This window comes from Gobio gobio (genome assembly GCF_949357685.1).
Source record: "Gobio gobio genome assembly, chromosome: 6".
Lineage (NCBI taxonomy): Eukaryota > Metazoa > Chordata > Actinopteri > Cypriniformes > Gobionidae > Gobio > Gobio gobio.
In genome coordinates, this window is record NC_137102.1 from 43,136,101 (window position 1) to 43,156,013 (window position 19,913).

The 19,913-nt window shown below is 37.7% G+C and overlaps 1 protein-coding gene across 1 annotated transcript; it reads right to left on the reverse strand.

Annotated features, from left to right (window-relative positions):
• Positions 1 to 1,546: 1,546 nt before the first annotated feature.
• On the reverse strand, positions 1,547 to 19,382 carry copb2 (COPI coat complex subunit beta 2). The gene is made up of 22 exons (XM_079819775.1): positions 19,063 to 19,382; positions 18,219 to 18,356; positions 17,995 to 18,081; positions 17,729 to 17,855; positions 16,968 to 17,116; positions 16,742 to 16,888; positions 16,557 to 16,656; positions 14,094 to 14,236; positions 13,315 to 13,514; positions 13,081 to 13,191; positions 12,882 to 12,970; positions 12,604 to 12,710; positions 12,369 to 12,512; positions 12,087 to 12,217; positions 10,740 to 10,947; positions 9,993 to 10,103; positions 9,612 to 9,826; positions 9,312 to 9,404; positions 8,869 to 9,052; positions 7,238 to 7,312; positions 2,889 to 3,062; positions 1,547 to 2,806 (listed from the first exon to the last, which is right to left on the reverse strand). The coding sequence occupies exons 1-22, from the start codon at positions 19,063 to 19,065 to the stop codon at positions 2,711 to 2,713; spliced, it is 2,832 nt and encodes a 943-aa protein (XP_079675901.1). The 5' UTR covers positions 19,066 to 19,382; the 3' UTR covers positions 1,547 to 2,710.
• Between the last annotated feature and the right edge of the window lie 531 nt (positions 19,383 to 19,913).

Sequence of the window (19,913 nt, forward strand, 5' to 3'; positions counted from 1 at the left end):
CAGGACACTCCAGGGACTTGTTGAGCTCCCAGTAGCTTTGTAGACAGTTTTTGCACAAACTGTGGCAACATCTTAGATCAACGGAGTCTTTTAAAGAAGAAGTGCAAAGATAGCAGACAGAATCTGTGACAGGAATGGGCGGGATGGCAGCCATATTGTCCCAGTTCAATCAAAACCAGTTGTTTAGTAAGTTTGGTGTAAATGTGGCCAAAATGACAGCTCTGTCACCAAACTCTCTCTGATCTCACATGAACACATGTCACACCTGTGTTCTTCCTCTTTTGCCTGCTCAATGAGTTCAACTGATAGTAATCAATTAGGAGCGCTGGCTCCATCTAATGGACGGGATGCCATTTAATGAAGGATCTCTGAGAAAGACACAAGGGAGAAGTAAATTATGATACTATTTTTATTTTTGGGCCACTGGCTGACATAAATGTTTCCTTTACTGCAGAGAGAACCGCAGACCATAATGATGCTTGCAGTTTCTTTCATCTGCAATAAAGCTTGAAATGCTTTGAACCTCCATCGTATTGTGCCAGAATATCAGAAGCAGCATGTACAGATTTTATCAGCATAGATAAGAACTGAGGGAAACCATTTATGTTTTTTTCCCCCTCTGTAACATCAAAGGTAAAACAGGTACATTGTTGCTGTACGGACAATCTTTTTTTACTGCATATTGCAGTACATTTTTCAAACATATTCGATGGCACAGCAGTAATTTCACAGCATTCCTAGAAGTCCTGTTAATTGAAGCGAAAAAGCCATTGTTCCAGATGAAAGGTTACTTATTACCCAGTGAGATTTAATTTCAATTTAATTTGACATTCAAAATGACTCGCTGACACGTACAGTCATTTAATAGGATAGCATTAACATGTTTTTTGTTTTTTTTTAAGGGAGAACCCACTTTAAGATAATCATTGATTGAAATTTAAGTCGTTACACAAAGCAAAATCCATACCTTGTTTCATGCTGGTCTGTTTTTCCTATTATTAATGTTAATGTATTTTGTCATTTAGGTAAGTGTATATAGGGCAGGGTGTCCACTCCTGTCCTGCTCCTGGAGGGCCATTGTCCTGAAAAGTTTAGCTCCAACCCTAATTAAACACACCTGAACCAGCTAATCAAGGTCTTTCAGGCAGGTGTGTTGATGGAAGTTTGGATAACCCTGATATAAATGAACCTTTTTTTTATTTTATGTGGCTCTGCCATTATATATCTATATATCTCAGGGATGCAAATGGATAAAGGTAAAAAGGTGAGAACATTGCGTGGATAGTAGAGAAAACATTCTCAGTGGTCAGAACACTTTTAAATATAAAAAAAAAATTACTTTTCATGCTCATTTCTAGACACTATTAAGTATCTTTGCATCTGCCTGAAAACTAATTCTAACAGGTAAGAGGTAAAACAGTTTTTGTGTTTTATGTAGGGCAAAACAACCCTTTATAAAACACACAAAAAGGATTCAACAGATGTGGGAGCTGAATACATAAACAAAACAAAAACAAGAAAAAAACAACCAGATAAAATGCATGTTGGAAACCATCTTAGCTTCTTTATTAACACTCAAAACTGAACACTGAAGATCCCACTGGTTACAAATGCATCAATATGGGATACTTTGTACACCGCCTCGTAAGTTAAATCCCATTTCTTCTGATGTTTAGCTACCACAATGTCCCGCTTCCTTTGTTTTGCTGCATGTCTCAGCCTTGCCCAATTTTCTTTGACGCATTTATTCGAAAATGTATGTTGATTTTTTTTATTACCATAATGTCACTCCACAACACGAGAAAAAAAAAAGATCAGTCTGAAAACACTCATCTGATCAAGGCAAATCTCATAGGTGACCTATTTTGATCTCAAAGAGTTGGATTCTCACCTAAAGGTGAGGAGTTTGCATCTATGAATATATATACATACATAAATATACACCAGTCAGGCATAACATTATGTCCTAATATTGATTTGGTACCCCTTTTGCTGCCAAAACAGCCCTGACCCTTCGAGGCATGGACTCCACTAGACCCCAGAAGGTGTGCTGCGGTATCTGGCACCAAGATGTTAGCAGCAGATCCTTTAAGTCCTGTAAGTTGCGAGGTGGGGTGTCCATGGATCGGACTTGTTCGTTCAGCACATCCCACTGATGCTCCATTGGATTGAGATCTGGAGAATTTGGAGGCCAAGTCAACACCTCAAACTCGTGCTCCTCAAACCATTCCCGAACCATTGTTGCTTTGTGGCAGGGCGCAATTAGTATTGTAAATTGTATACATTTAAAAATAAAACAGTATCTGATGAATCTTTATTTAACATGAACCGTTATGACGTTTTTTGAAGGAACCTAGTTACTAAAGGATTCTATATTTAACAGAATATAAAACAAAAACAATTTTATGACAGGACAAATCATTGTAAGTATAGTAGATCTCTTTATTATGAATTATGGGACCATGATATATCACAGTCAAACACAAGAATCAACGTATACCTTGATGTACAGGTAAAATGTAAATTGAAGGTCCAGAATGAAGTACAAAAAAATTCACCATCAATAATGCACATTCCTCCTCTTTCCATCTGTTGTACGCCCAAGACATTTATATTCAGCCCAGTCTACCCTAGACTTTGCAGGTCTAACAGGAACAAATAAAAAAAGGTTTGGTCGCTTAAATAAACTCAATGCTTTAGTGCCGGGGGTTTAGTCATCTAAGAAGTCGTCATCCAGATTGACGTCCGTGGTGTCAATGTCATCAAGCTCCATGTTATCCAAATCATCTTCCAGCTCGTCAATAACCTTAAAATAAAATCACAAAGTGAGGGTTACATGAAGTCTGATGTTAATATGGCTTTATTAACCACGTGTTTTTACCAAATACCTTCTGTTCTGCTGCTGTCATTTTGGGAGGCTCTTCCTCAGTGTTCTCCTCGACCTTCTGAGGAGGCTCGGATTCTGCGTGACTCATGGCAGCAACTACTGGAGCCGAGACGGCAGCTATCACCGAGGCCAAAACACCCACATCCTCTGGGGCCTCCTCTGTTTCTTTCACCTCCTGAACATACACAGGCAATTTGATTCGTTTATGCACAAAGATATATGTGAACTCTTCAGATTACTAGTTTGCTCTGGTAGTGCGGTAGGTTATTATTGTGTGTCGCCATTAACGGTGAAATGGATCATAGTGAGCTGTACAGACCAGGCCCCACGATTCAGGCATTTGATTCTCGGATTAATGGCAAACCATCATAGAGTGAATGTTTATCATTTACATGCATTTTGTCTTGTAAATGTACACATTAGGGGTGGGCGATATAGCCTCAATCATATCACGATATTTCAAGAATATTTGCGATAATGATATTTATGACGATATAGAAAAAAAAAAAATGGAACAACATTTTATTGGTGATTGCAATCAAATGTAAGCAAAGTTGGTAGTGTTTTCCCTGTAAATCTTAAGTAAAAGTATAACATAACTCCTTAACATTTTAATGTAACAATAACTACGTAATTTATGCCATGGTCTGTCTGAATACTCGAGTCTGATTGTTTGGAAGGTGCGCAATAAGTTGAATCACCGATCTATATTAATGCGCTGTTTTCATTTAAGCACACACACACAGGCCTACGTCACTGTAATAATGTTAATCAAACATCAAAAGCGTGGAGATTGCGCTGCGCTGCGCACACACACACACGTCACTCACATACTAATGCTGCGTTCCAGGCAGGTTGAGCCCGTAGGTTACGACTTCAAACCACAACTCACGACTTTGTAGCGTTCCAGGCAAAGTCACGCCAAACTGCCTGAGCGCCAGTAATTGTGTGGTAGCTAGATGTAAACAAAGAATGGCGAACCATACGGGGCTTATGCTCATTTACAATCCTTTCTATCGCCAAAGGTGCTTACTCCTTGCTTATTTGAGGGAAACGGAGGAGAAAAAACGGCGCATAAGGCAAGAGAAGCTGTTGTACCTTTTATTTTACATTATTTGTATATTTGGAAATGTATTTGGTATTCATTTATTCTTGCACTCAATGGCCTGAAAACTAACTAACGCTAGAAAAGCTGTTGATAATGCATAACATTTGCGGATAAATAACGTTAGAGCAATACCTTATATTTTGTTTTTAACGACTTTCATAAACGGCGCGTCCATAGGGGCTGCCATTGTTGCTTCGCGGGCTATGCGACGTCAGAGCTCGTAACTGGGAGTACATCGATCTAGTACGAGTTCACGGGTTTGACTGCCGTTCCAATGCACTTTCACGGGTAGAAGGTTGGAAAAACACGGGTTACGGGTTGCCTGGAACGCGGCATAAGGGTGTAAGAAAATATCGATACACGTGAATATCGCAATATTATGTTTGGCGATACAGTATCGATTCTCAAAAACACTATATCGATATTTATATATTTATTTACATCCAAGATTCGTGGCTTTGTGTTCTGTTTAAACCACAGACTGTATAAAACCCAACCGCTAGATGGCAGTGTTATCTCAGAACGTAACTGACGCGCAGCCGGAGAAGCGCATGGTGAGGCAGGTTGCGTGCATCACTAGTGTTAGCATTAGCAAACCCAGCTCACAAGACGATAGAATTATTCCGCTCCCGCGGTATACAGAGCTGAAGTGTGGACTCATTTTGGCTTCAGCTATAAAGAAGCCACTAAGGAAATTGACAAGAGTCATTTTGTTTGCAAAATAGGCCAAGTTAAAATTAGGGGTGCACCGATCCGATATTAGGATCGGATATCGGCCGCGATACTGACAAAATAGCTGGATCGGGGATCGGAAAAATTAACAGATCCACAAGCCGATCCAGGTGTTTTTTTCCGTCGCAGCAGAACCTACGTCATTCGTCAGCTTCACGTGTGTCGCATGCTAGAAGCAACATTGAGCGAGCCAGAGAGTCGGCTGTGTGGAGGAGATATTTCACGCTTGCCACGCCAACTAGTTCGTCGCTGTTTCGAGGGTATTACTGCAAAGTCAGGGTCTTTCCTGCATTGACATTTTTTTGACGGCCAAAGCCTAATTTGATGAGTTATTGTGATTTACGAGTGATGTAGAACAGATGCTGCGCTTGGGACTGAGTGACAGAGAGACCGATCTGAGAGCTCCTCCCCCGCGCGCGCTCTCTGGGTCTTCAAAATAATCAGTGTTCGCTCTCATATTTCACATATTAATCCAAATCAAAAGCTCGGAAGACCGAAACCATGTTGCACGTGACACATTCGGACAATTTTGTCCTTGAATTATCACTGGGTGTGAATTGCGCTCAAAAAACATTGACTCTTCTCTGACCAGCTGACATAAAGCATACTTTCAATAAGCGGGAGACAAATTATATCCAGTTATGAAGTGTTTTCTGTGTGTTGACATCTTTCGCGATGTTCTAACAGACGGGATTCGCACACAACGCGTCTGCTAATGTCCGATTCGTGACCTAATGACTCCTTTGAACCGAATCATTTTAACGACTGGCCAGAACAACTGATCTGTCCAACACTGAACTCATGAACTCAGTTTATTAATTTACTCAGAACGCAACTGAAATGAGAACACAAGTGTGCTTACCCATTTTAGCAAGAGTGGGTAGTAAGAATTATTTTTAATTATCAACAGTATTTCATCTTATTTCTGTTGACAATGTGTAGTAAAATAAATAGGCATAGCCTACAATCATTTAATCTGGAGTGAGGTGAAACCAGAACAAAGTTGTTATTAGCTAGCTGAAAATTTTTATTAAATTGCATATGGTAGAAAATTAGACTATTTGTTAATTTGTAATGCTACTTTTTAATATTGATATGATTATATACCAAAACAATTATCTGTAGTGTAAAAAATGTTTGGTAACTGTCAGATTACTATTGTATGTTTGACCAATACACTGTTTTTTGTTTCCACTGTTACATTTTATTTATTTAAAGAAGTTAGATTACATTCTATTTTAGATTTGAATGCACAATTGTTTTTTAAATAAATAAGAATTCAACACCTTACATACATCTGTTATTTTGTCTTAGTTATGTTTAGTTAGTAAAGTCTGGTGCCTTTAGTCTCTTCAAGGAAGGTATAAGGTGGAAGATATACAGTTTATTATTAATTCAACAATATATCGGATCGGTATCGGGTATCGACAGATACACAAAGCCCAGGCATCGGTATCGGTATCGGGACTGAAAAAGTCGGATCGGTGCACCCCTAGTTAAAATACAATACTCGGGAAACATACTGAATCTGAGAGCTCGCTTAACATCCCGACATAATCCGCGCTGCTGAGAAGCGTTTCGATCGAATATGTACAGCATGTTTTCCTCTCAGTAACAAAATAAACACAACAAAATTGACAACACTGGCAGAAGAACGAAAGCATCTGATCATAGCGATGTGGATATGGATGCACCAGCTCTGCAGTTCAGTACTTTAAATAGGACATTATACAATAGACTGCTTTAAAGCAAACAGCTTATAGTATTAAATATAAAAGAAAAACCTTTAGTCATGGAATGGACTATGCACTTTCTGTTATTAAATAGTTTAGAAAGTAAAAACTGCTCTACTGTGAACCTTTAAAACACATAAAGCATCCTGCACTGCAGTCACTTTACCATTTCCCTTTACATAGATTTCACAAAATAGTGATTCGTGATATAGCCTAAATGATACTGTATTAATTAAATAAAATAGTTACTTGTCAGGTTATGCATTTGGTTGTGTTTTTTATTCTTTTGAATTAGATCACAAAATCGCAATATATTGCCTCTTACAGTATCATAATATATAGCAATATATTGTATCGTAAACCCTGCATCGTGATACGTATCGTATTGACTGAATAACTTTTGTAACATTAATAAGGATTAATCAATGTTAATTTATACAGGGAAAACTATGCAGTTATTTTTCATTTGATTACTTTCTGTACCTGAAAACTACTGTTTATTTATTTAGTATCCATGTTCTATTGTATTTATTTGTGCTATTGCTTGTAATTTGATTATACTGTTTACTTGTCATTAATGTTTTTATGTCATTAACTTGTATCTAAAATGTTGGTGTCATTCCTGCTTGTTTTTGCGGAAAAAAGTTTCATGGCAGGTAAAACATATTTATGGCTGATAATTTTCATTGGCCACTGGCAGGTGTTGCAAAAAGTTTTTAGGTCCAGGTTTTTTTTAGGTTTTTAGGGTAAGTGTTTGACACACACACACACACACACCTGTGTAGGAGTGGGGATAATTCCTTTTGGTTCATAACCAGTGGCCTCCTCCAGCACGTTCCTTTCTTCATTAGGCTAAAGACAGAGAAAAGAGAGAAAAAAATAACTTGTGTTGATTACACTTAAATTATAAAAGGCATCTCATTACGCAAATAAAAAGGATTAAAAAAAGAAAATCAATTACAACAAATCAAAAAGTATGCAGACAATTAAAACAGAGCAGTAAGCAGTGATCATCAGGGTCCAAACAGACTAAAATGACAACACGATGTTCAAATATTCGATTAGTTGATTTAATTATAGAATATCGAATAGGTTGTGTGATTTCTGTCAAAAATCCCCATGTTTTAAAGAAACATTAGAAAACAGAACGTGGGTCAATATAGAGGTTTTTTTTTAAATTAATTTGGTGCTATTATGCGCAGCTGAGTAAACGACACTTGGGTTTACCGCATGTGTGACGCTTGAAGGCGGCTTTTGCTGCTTGCAAACAGACTCTTTTGAGGAGACAGTGAATTGCCATTATTTGCTGCCCTGATTGCACTCGCTATGAGCAAATACACTGCAGTCTCGCTCGTATCTAAGGTAAATCATCAACACTATCATCCCTTACATGTATGTTATTGAACTAATGACATTGTAATCGGCTAAAACGCATGCGCCGGTTACTTTTCTTCCTGAACAAGTGCACACCCGAGTGATGCTTTCACATTCATACCAATCGCGGCACAGTTCGAGTGCAACCAAACTCAGGTTGTGAGTTTCCCGGGTTCGGTACCTCATTTCACACCAAGCTCTGTATGAAAGCTTTCACATTAGCAATTTTTCCATGCGAACCGTGCCCCATTTCGAACTAAGCTGCCAGTGTAAAAACGCCCTGAGACAACAGAAGAGCACATAGTGTGTCACGCACACTGTAGACTTGCGTGTCATATTAAGGTTACAGTAACTTGGGACAATGTCAAATAACAGTCATATGTTTCAGCATGTTACAATAATTAAATGGCTTGAGTTAATATAGCCTATTCCCAAATTAATTAAACAGTTTGTTATAATACAGATTGAGAGCTATCCCTCTATCCCTCTCTCTCTCTGTTTAGAAGCGTGCAGCCTATACACGCGTGCATGCGGGGAGAGGAGTTGCGATTTTCGAATAATTCCCAGCGATTGTCAAATTTTATTTAAATTTTAGCTTGAAATGCCCATCCCTAGACAAGATATGATGATTCCCTGAGTTTTCAAACTTCTTGATCAAGCATGTTGGAGTAATGATGATTTTACATTATAGCGTCCCCTATGGGTGTAATCTGACTAGATTTACTCGTTTAAACAAATTTAGACTAGGCTTGATTTCAGAAGATATAGGTAAATGAGTAAATATAGGCTGCATTCAAAAACTCATCGGGTTGTATCTTCTAAGAAACTGCTGGGATCCTGTATAAGTAAATAGTGAAATAGTGCTTGGAAGTAAAGGCAGTGTTGATATTAAACTAAAACGATTAAAGTTGTTTTTGGTCATTCAAAATGAAGCTGGAAATATAATAAATGCTACAAAGAAATATAAGAAAAATGTACATAAAAGTACATCAAATCAAAATAAATAAACAATACAAAAAAAGCTGCTTTCTTACAGTGATCAGTGGGTAGTCGGAGGCAGGTCTGGTTTGGCCGAGGCAGGTCTCTCTCAGGTACTGCTCTGCCACAAAGGACTCTTTCAGGCCTGGGAACAAGTTCTCATACTCTGTAGGGTCTGCCAGAGACTCTGCAGCTTTCTGATTCACTTTAGACAAGCTCTCTCTCCAAAGTTTCACCACCCTGTTATTAAATACAGTTACAAAATTGTAAAGATAATGCATTGTAATATATATATCTTTTCGCAGTGAGATCAAATAATGTGAGTCATTTCAGGTACATCACACTGGAAATTGAAGGTCAAGTCAAGTGCATTCCGTTGTGGGAAAATTGTGCACACTGTTTTTTTTTTTTTATGAATGTTTTATGCCCTTCCAAAATACCCCTTCACTTTACTGCAAGTTCTTTCCTTAAAATGTCCTGTGACAATGTGAATACAGACCTGGATACTTGGCTGGGCAGATATGTGCGGGCAAGAAAGGCTGCTTCTGGTAAACGATTGGTCTTGATCAGGAGCTCCAAACAGTTGTCAAGTCTGGCAAGACAAACAAACAATACAAAAAATCTGTTAAAGCAACACAACTATATTCAAAATAATAATCAGTGACTGAAACCTGACTTCCTCCAACAGTGTAGGCATGCATAGTAGGCTATAAAAAGATAATCCACAAAGTAAAACTGTGGTCAACATATTTCTATTTGTATTTCAGCTGACAAAAGACTTTTCACTTATAATACTTACTTTCCCTGCAGGAAGTAGGTCATGAAGGCAACATTGTTTTTTCCATCACGCTCTGCCCCCTCTGCAAGCTTGGCAACCATAGAAGCATTTCCAGATGCAGTGGCCAGCAGCAGAAGACCCCCATAGTCCTGGGCATGATGGAGGCACTCCTGTGCCAAACCAAACTGGCACTTACTGATGGCCAACTCTGCCAGCTGTTTCCACTTCTGCTCAGACTACAGAAGAAAAGCATCATCATTAGTAATCCTCGTTATATTAGCTTACATGCAGTATCTTGAACATTACTTTTTTTCCACTACAATAAATGCAATAAATAAAGAAGTAAGCAATTGAGCTTGGCCACCACTAGGGGAGCTGTATCACTGGTTAATAACAACAAACCTCAGCTTCTACTGCTAGCTGGTAGGCGATTTTCAGCTCTCCTAACTGCAGCGCCAGCTCAAACCGGTGCTCTGGATCAGTGGACACAGCCAGAGCCTGCTGCTTGAAACCCTGAAGTAACATGGACAAAGATCTTTCAGATATCACAGAACATAAAAAGATTATCATTTTGATTTGCTAAACTTTTGGTAGCCAATCAATTTATAACGCTGCATCCGAAATCACATACTTTGCAGTTTGTACTACATTTAAATTTACTTCATGACCATTAAAACGTTTTTTATATATAGTGTATATGTTTTTCTATATAGTATGAATGAAATTCGAATGTACTACATCCGCCATATCACGTGACCTACCAGCATCAGTTGTGTTGCTTCACAAATCCTCTCCCATGGCCTCATGGGATAGTAAAGTGTCCATCGAATGCACACTTCAGTATCTCGGCAGAAGTAGTAGGTAATCCGGGGATTTTTCTCCTTCTGTTTCTTGAATACTATGCATTCGGACATACTACTCTGGCGTACTGTTTTTTGCATACTACACGTTTCGATTTCAGATGCAGCGTAAGTCTTTCTTGACCCACACTTGTTTATAAATAATTTAAACAAATACTTTAAAGTGTGACTTATACTTCATGCATATTTTTTTTACTTACGATGTACGAGTTTAAGCCGCTGTTATTCTCGCAGAGCTAGAACAACGTCATTTGCAAATCATGACTTGCAGGCAAACATTTTGAAGTACCTGTTTTTCCAGGAAGTGGGCAACCCTGGTTCTCTGTTCTTTAGGGATGGTGGGTAACACTTTGTCCGCCATGCCAAAGTCTCTGCGCATGACAGCAGTCTGGTACTCCAGGACAGACACCAGAAGAGAGTAACTGACAATATTCAGCTCCTTATCACCCAGGTAAAGACGGTCATCTTTAGGAATGTATCCCAGAAGGTACATGGTTCTAAGATAAACAAGTCAATGTTAGACTGAAAGAATGAATGAATGAATGTGTGAATAAATTAACTAATTATATAAGGCCTTCGTTTTAGTTTGGGGTCAGTATTTTTTTCAAGAAATTAATACATCTATTTAGCCAAATAAATTTGATCATAAAATCTATAACATTACATAAGATTTATATTTCTGTTCTTTCCAAATCTCTATTTAAAAGAATCTTGAAAATATGCATCACAGCTTGCACAAAAACACTAAGCAGCACAACTGTTTTAATAGGGCTGTGAGACGAGACACTTAGCTCACGAGACAATATTTTTACACACTATTTTTAAGAAATCCTCAATGATGAAATATATAACTAGAAATAATTATCAAAAAAGAAAGAGTGTGAATTATCATATGCAGAAAAAGAGCCCAGCCCAGCATGCATCTGGGAGCCGCTTTCAAAAAGCGTTTTAATGCGCACTTGCGTTTACTTTCGGAATTGCGCCCACTCTGTGAATAGGGAGCAGTGGGGCTGAACGCGCTTTTTACAAGGCAAGACATTTGTCAGATGTTTCTGTTGCGCAACAAATCCTCCGCCACGATCCTGTCAGTCATCTCGTCACGCGATCAGTGCTGCGCACCACGTCTGACTCGTTAGCTACGTAGCGACCATTATCCACCTGAATTAAATTGTTTTTATTTCTATAAAAAGCAAAACAACAGTGGCAGCGTAATGTGAACGTAGAGGTTGCATATTCTATCTTAACTTCACCCTCACACTCTGTCATGGCAATGTCACGCAAGACAGCTTTTCACCTCAAAACGTTTTAATCTTGTGAGATCTCGTGGCATGAGATCTCGTCACACCCCTTGATTTTAAAATTGATAATAAAAAAATTATTCTTGAGCACCAAATCAGCATATTAGAATGATTTCTGAAGGATAATGTGACTGAAGACTGGAGTAATGATGCAGAAAATTCGGCTTTGCCATAAAATAAATACAATTACATTTTAAAATGTATTAAAATAGAAAGAGACTTCTTTTAAAAACATGTTGCCAACCACAACTTTCGAAGTTGTAAATGTGTGATTAATAAATTAAACATTTTAAATAGTTTAAAACTGATTTGCAGATATAGGGCAAATTTGACCGCACCTGTCCAGGTGAGCAATGGTGACAATCTCTCCTCCAACAAAGTAGTTGAGTCTGTTGACTGAGCTGGTGTAAATGAAACAGTCTCCCACCCACAGACCTGTCTTTACCACTTCCTGAATCTCTCCCAGGACCTGCACACACAAGCAGACATGATCAGACCAGAGCATTTTTTTCCTATTCTTTTTTCATGTATTCATAAGATTTAATTAAAATGCTTTTCCTTTGAAACAACCATTCTCAACCTAATAAAAATGACTGTTTTAAACACTGATGTGCGCTGACCTCAAAAGCATCTTCAATTCCATCTTCAGTAACCCCCTCATTTGACTCTTGTGATGCGGCCACTTTCTCTGACAGATAGCGCAGGATGAAGAAAGACTCCTCTGTGGCAATGCAAACCAGCTCACCAGAGTCTGACCAGAAAATCTGCAAGTACAGATGAAATTGGTCTAGGCACACTACGAAATTGCCCAACCATGCCGAACAAAAGAAAGGAGGACTGTGGCAGCTGACTCACGTGTTTGGGCTGGATCTCAATGCGACGAATCAGCTCTGTGTTATCCCAGTCATAGAAAGCCAAGCCATTCACTGATCTGACACCCAGCAAGAAACCACCATAGATGCCTGCAAGCACACAACCATTCATTTACATAAAACCATTTGCTTGTACTACATGTAATCAAGGATTTGAGCATGCCGTATACTGTGCATTTTTAAATGTTCTGTATTTACTTCTATTTGCATACAAAAAAGTTTTTCTCACTACTTGCCTACACTACTTCACTACTTGTTTACCTTCTGCTCCAAAGTCAGGCTTAAAAGATTTTTTCTCCTTGAAATTTTTGAAGATCTTCACCACACTGCTGCTTTCCCGAATTGCGTACCTTAATTTAAAACAAAGTCACATCAGTTTTTACATTTCTCACAGTCAATAAGTATTTTAGTAAGCAGTTGGTCTAAACATCTGTCTTCTATATGTTTGTAGAGCACTTACTCAGATGAATCATGGGCCCAGACAAACTCCTGTGCAGATCCAAAGCTCTTGTTTCTCAGAGCCACAGCCGTGTAGATGATGTACTCTCCATCTCCGCACACCACCACAAACCTAAACAACAAGATTAAAGGTAAAGAATCATTGGATGTTGAGAAGTGTGAATTGTGTAAATTGCAGCAAGGATCAGGCTGCATGTACACGAGCAGCGCTAGAGGATAGATGTGATAGACTTACCTGCCGTTAGGATTGTGCTGGAGAGTTTGAGGGTAGATCTCACAGCTGCCCATGTCCTTCACCGCCAGGGGCAGCCTCTCGCCATCCTTGATCTCAGCATCTCCCATAGCTTTGAGGTTAGCCTGCTGAATCTCAGAGTGCTTGGCCCAAATTATCTTTCCGTTGGCATCCATGGACATGGCTGGCTCCTCACGACCAAGCTAAAACATAAATATAAACCGGAATAATTACAGAGAACTCTCCAAATGAGATATTGCATTATATAAAGCTCTTCGGATTATTAGTTAATGTTCATTGAAGTACATAGTATTGTAAATGTATATCTATATCTATAGACAATACCATTTAAAAAGTCTCATATGCTCACAAAGGAAGCATTTTAAAATGTAATTCATTCCTGAATTTTCGGCAGCCATTACTCCAGTCTTCAGTGTCACATGATCCTTCAGAAATCATTCTAATATACTGATTTGCTGCTCAAGAAACGTTTATTATTACTATCATCATGTTGAAAATTGTTGTGCTGCTTAATATTTTGGGGGGTTTGGGATTCTTTGAGGAATAGAAAGTTCAAAAGAACAGCATTTATTTGAAATGTAAATCTTTTGTAGCATTATCTATCCTCTGGTAACCCCTGCTGACAGCCCTGGCCCTGGATCAACCTGATGGCTCTCTTGGTGCGGGGACTGAACTTTCCAATTCTCAGCCTGAGCTTTAGCCAGTAGGTCACACCGCTGACAGGCTACAGAGTGGTGATCCTTTTGAATTATTTTTAGTACCTTGATAATGATGCTGCCTTCGTCATAGCCCAATGCCACATTGTTGGAGCCCCGCAAGCCAGACACACACCACACCCGCTCCATACCATAGTTCAGAGTGCTCTCTAGACGGTAAGTGCTGGAGTGCCAGATCCGAACAGTGCCTTAAAAGACAGTTACAAGAAGATTTAAAGGTGATGTGTTCATTTTTAATTTGAAAATACTTCATACTAGTAGTGATGGGAGAAACAAAGCTTTTCGAAACGTTGAATCAACTGGACCAATTGCTTTGCAAAATGATTTACTAAAAACACCACAAACTAATGACAACTGCTGGTCAGAACAGTGTAAATGCAGTGAAAACTCAGCCCAAACATGCATAAAAACATATTTTACAAACCAATTGCAAGTGTTATTATAAAAGGTGTAATCTAATATGCCATTTAAAAAAATTATGTAAGACCATTAAAAATGAAGAGTCTTTATGTCAGGGCTCGACATTAAGCCTGTTAATTAAATCTGTCATTCACTTGTCCGAGTAAAACATTTTTTGTGTGTATTTAATATAATTTATTCTGAAGCAACATCATCACCAGTGTTCAATCGGCTTTGACATATTAAAATCTGCATATTTGTGATATTTTTACCTTTTATAAAGGGCATTTTCCCTAATCTTATTAAATATAGGCTATGCTTCAGCTTTCATTTTATATTCTTAAATTTGATCTATAAATTAAATTAGAATAAGACACTATGGCTGTTACCAATCAAATTAAATAATTTACACTGAAAAATTACAACTGCATTAAATGTTTTGAGATTGTTTGAAATATATTTTGAATATACAAATAAGAAATGTTGGAAATAATGCTTAAACATGAAACTAAACTGCCAGTAGGTGGCGGCAGGTAACCGTCTTAATGAGTGAGTCAAGGAGTCGATTCATTAAAACGGCTGATTCATTCAAGAATGAGGCAGTTGTTTATGAATAGGTCATTGAATCTTTGATTCAACCGATTCATTCAAAACGCTGAATCAGTAACACACTGTTGCTGTGAGATGCGCGTTAAGCTTGGTTTATACTCAGCGTGTCCGCACAAGCAAAAATGACATCACGGAGTGGGTGGTAGTGCGCGTGAGTGCGCAAGACCCCATTTTGTGTGGTGGTGTGCAGCGCATTTTTTGTAACTTTCCTTTTGGATCCGCATCTGAAGGTGCACGAGTTTGAGGCGAATTTATCCGAGCATGACGTCTCATCACACCGGCACCCAGTTTGCACGTACAAATTAGTTGCCCTTTTATTGAAAATAAAGATCCATTTTAATTAAAAAAAATTCACGAAACTAAATGAAAATGTAAATGAAATTAGGAAATATTTCAGAGATCGTTAATTTAGTTGTATACATGTATACATACATTTTGTTCTAATGTCACAAGTAATAATATCAAGGTTTACTGAGTTTTACATGATTCTTTTGTAGTGTGTTTTTTTGGTAAAGTGTACTAAAATAAATATCGTCACCTGTGTATATTACTACTTATCACTGCTGTTTCCTGATGGTTTATAGAACAATTACAAAGAAACAAAGAAAAGTACAACGGCAAGCGCGTCAAGTATAAACGCCTCGTCTGTTTAGGGAGGAGCGCGCACAGTCAGCGGAGGCTCGCACTGCGGAGCCAGGCGAAAGTATAAGCAAGGCTTTATGGTTCTGCTGTGATCTTTGTTTGGAACTATTTTCGCTGCTGAAACAGAACTAAAACAGTCAATCTGCGATCTACTCGCATCTAAAATGTAAGTGGCTTAATGTTAATTAATTGTTTATGGAACTGTCATGTGAAATCAGTGTCACATTTTCAATCGTGATTATATTATATTATCCACTATCGATTGCCATTTACACTAAATTAATGCATAATCATTATTGCATTTTGGTGATTGACGTTTTAATCAGAATACTTGTCTGAATGGGCAAGTCAAATTATTTTTCACCTGCCCCTTTAAAAAAATCCACTTGTCCGGGCCAAGCAGACAAGCATTAATGTCGTGCCTTGCTTTATGTGTTATTTTATTAAATTGTAGGGCTTGTTTTTTTTGTTTGTTGTATGGAAAGCTTGGTTAATCAGACCAATAATAGGCTTTTAGCTACAACTCATTCAAATGTCTACAAGTTTATAAAATTGATCCGAGATCAGGTAAAATCATATATAGACAGATTTTTTTTTAAAACATTTTGAAACAGTTAAGACGTAACAAAGCCTCATTTACTGAAATCACGAGACTTTGGCAGTTTGATACATGCTCCAAATCACTGGTTCATATTTGCAAAGGTTTCACAACATCACAAAGCATGTTTTGAAAGCACCCATCAGTTTATACAGTCCCAGTTTAAAAAAATAATTTGCATCAGGAATGAGGCAGTGCAGTTTTATAAAAGTGATCATTAAACATCTATAACATTATCCTAAAGATTTGCCATAGCTCACCATCCTCTGATCCAGTGATGATGATTGGCAGCTCTGGGTGGAAGTTTACACAGGACACATTCTGAGCGTGACCCTCGAGAGTCTGGACACACGTCTTATTCTAAAAAGAGAGAGAGAGGTACACAGAAGTCAATAAATAGCCAGGAATGACTTGATCCATTGATTATCATCTATATCATTCATACCTGATAGTCCCAAATCTTAACCAGTCTGTCATCAGCTCCAGATATGAGATAGGGTTTATCTCCTCCACTGTAATAATCAATGCAGTTCACCCCCTTGTCATGACCCTCCAGAGTGAAGTTAGGTGAAGAAGAGCCCAGCTGCCAAACCTGAAACACAACAAAGAAGGAATTATTGGGGAGAAGTCAGATTTGAACTTGCTCTATCCGCATCAGTGTTCAATCTTACCTTGATGGTTCTGTCTAGTGATGCACTCGCAAACTGGTTGTTGTCCTTGGGGTTGATGACAATCTGCATGACGTAGTGTGTGTGGCCCTCAAATACCTGACTGCAGGACCATTTCTTCTCCCAGTCCCACAGCTTTATCAACATGTCATCTAAATGCACACACACCCAATGAATGTTAAACACAAAGAGTCTTGTATATACACTACAGTTAAAAGGTTTGGGAGTGGTAAGAATTTTTTTTTTTTTTTTTGCTCACCAAGACTGCATTTATTTGATCAAAAATAGTAAAACTGAAATATTATGACAGTTTAAAATAACGGTTTTCTATGTAATATATATAAAACATGTAACTGATTTTTTAGCAGCCATTATTCCAGTCTTCAGTGTCGCGTGATCCTTCAGAAATCATTCTAATATGCTGATTTGGTGGTCAAGAAACATTTCTTATCATCAATGTTGAAATATGTTGTGCTGCTCAATATTTTTGTGGAAACCGTGATACTGTGCATTGTCTTAAGGATTCTTTTATGAATAGAAAGTTCAAAAGAACAGCATTTATTGAAAATAGAAATCTTTCATAGCATTACAAATGTATTTACTGTCACTTTAGATCAATTTAATGCAATCTTGATGAATAAAAGTGTTTATTTTAAAAATGACACACCAAACTTTTTAACAATAGTGTAATATGTTATGTAACATATGTTTTTTTTTCATATATGTAATATAAAAACTTAATGCAAAATGTAATATGTCCATACCGCTGCTTGTGAGGATGTAAGGCTGGGTGGGATGCACAGCGATGCAGCGAATGTAATCTGAATGGGCCTCAAACATGTGTACTCGCTCTAATGTGTTGTAGTTGAAAACCCGAATTTGCATGTCATCCTAGAAAAGGGGAGGGGATTTATTAAAAGGTTTAATATCAGTACCAAATCTATAATACATGTTATAGTATTAATATATATTATAATAGGTATTGTATAATGGTTTGGTATAGTATATTTGTGTTCATGTATGTACTTACAGCACCAGTTATGACCCAATTTTTCCTGGCAACAAACTTGGCAGCTCTTACTGGCAGGTCACAGACTTCAAACGTCTTAACAAGAGTCTATTAAAGGTAAATATAAGAGATTATTAGACACACATTAAACACACTTAGTGCTCTATTGAATCCCTAATGTTTGATGTAAAGATCAGATGGTAATGTATTGAAAAATGCTGCATCTGTGCAAGTCTCCTACTCACTTGTGTTTCATGGTTCCACACACAGACACTGCCGTTGTACAGACTGGCCAGCATCCATGGCTCGGATGGATGAAGGTCTACGCTTTTGACACGATCGGATCGAGCCGTGAGTTTGCGCTTGATGTCCAGCCTCAGAGGCTAGAAGAGAAGAGAAGAATCAGAATCACCATTACTTTAAAGTTGATATTGCTCAGCAATAATCTCTTTAGTCAGCAGTCCAAATTATACAGTAGTAACACTACTAGTTTATAGAAAAAGCACAACACGTAATTGTTTCAAGAACATAAAGCAGTGACATTTTATTTTTCAACCTGTTTTTACCCACAGCTACACAAACATTTACTATTTATCAACCAGTTAAAAGTCTGACATAGTATCAGCAACTAACCTTTACAGCACAGTTAATAAGCAACAAAATTACAACAAATCAAGCCTCACCAAGATAATGTCAGGACAGGAGTGACCATTCTACTCAATATAATGCATTCAGCATCATATTTCTATAGAGCTTATTTATTAACGTGTCGTTATGTTAATGTTGCAGTCACATTCATATCATCAGCTGTTAGCTAGAACACAAGATATTACTTCATACAACGTTTAAAAAGACAATTAATTTAAGTAAGAATGTTAAGTCTTTAAATGCAAGTAGTATATCGAAAAAATAGTGAAAAAGAATAAATAATTCACGGATTGGCTGAATGAGAGAGTTGTCTATGTGGCCATTCTAAGGGCCTTCGAGGCTAACAGCTCGAGCTAACGTTATTGAACGCGTATTTTTTCTTTAATATATGCGAAACAGCTACAATATTGTCCATAACGTAGACACTGATGTGACACTTACCATGTTTGCGTTTGCTGGTTTTTGTCTCCTTCAGTTGCAATATGTATATCATCCACCGAGAGAGTCTGAAGTGTTTTCTCGGCTTCAGTTGTGTCTGTGCACGGCAGGCAAATGTGACGTGGAACTTCCTCAAAGCCCGTGCGCTTGACGTCGGAAGCGTTGACGTGACACTCGGACGGCTTCGGGATTTTTCGGGTAGTTTCGGTTAAACTCGGCATCTGAGGGACACTACATGACGATAGCTTCTGTGTAGCCTACTTATGATGAATAATACGCCAATACCGTGCTGAAATGTGCCATGTCAACTGAAAATTCTCACTGAAGAGTGTTCTTAAATATGATAATTATATAAATAATTTATAATAAATATTAAAATGTAATAATCCTCTTACAACAAGGCTTACCAGTAAAGCTGTTGCAATGGTTAGGCTACATGTTAGCATAGCTTTGAGTCAAAAGTTGCCTGATTATAACAATTTTTGTTTTCCACTCTAGACTAGGCTTCAACCATATAATTTTTATACTGATAATAGCCTAATAAAGTCTGTTAATTATTAAATATTGTTTGAGCGCTTTAGATGGTCTTAATGGTTACATAATCAATCTTTAATAGTCCTGTAAAACGATTATTAGCTCATTATGGTGGGGAAAACAACTACATTTATAGATCTTGTTGTCTGAGTTACCAAAGAAACTATAGTGTTTTTCACTTAACCCTGTTAAGCCTGACATTTAAAATATTAATCTGAAATATATTTTAATTTTTTATTAAACAGTCTAAAAAAAGAACAAAAAAACAAGAAGAAAAGCTAAACAAACAAATGTAAATACACTTTTGCATATGTGTTTTA

What these genes read in the sequence shown, in the direction of transcription:
- copb2 (XM_079819775.1), bottom strand. An exon ending in TTAAGATTTGGGACTATCAG is followed by an intron (nt 16,657 to 16,741) that starts GTATGAATGATA and finishes CTCTCTTTTTAG; the next exon opens with AATAAGACGTGTGTCCAGAC. An exon ending in ACCTACTTCCTGCAGGGAAA is followed by an intron (nt 9,405 to 9,611) that starts GTAAGTATTATA and finishes TTGTCTTGCCAG; the next exon opens with ACTTGACAACTGTTTGGAGC.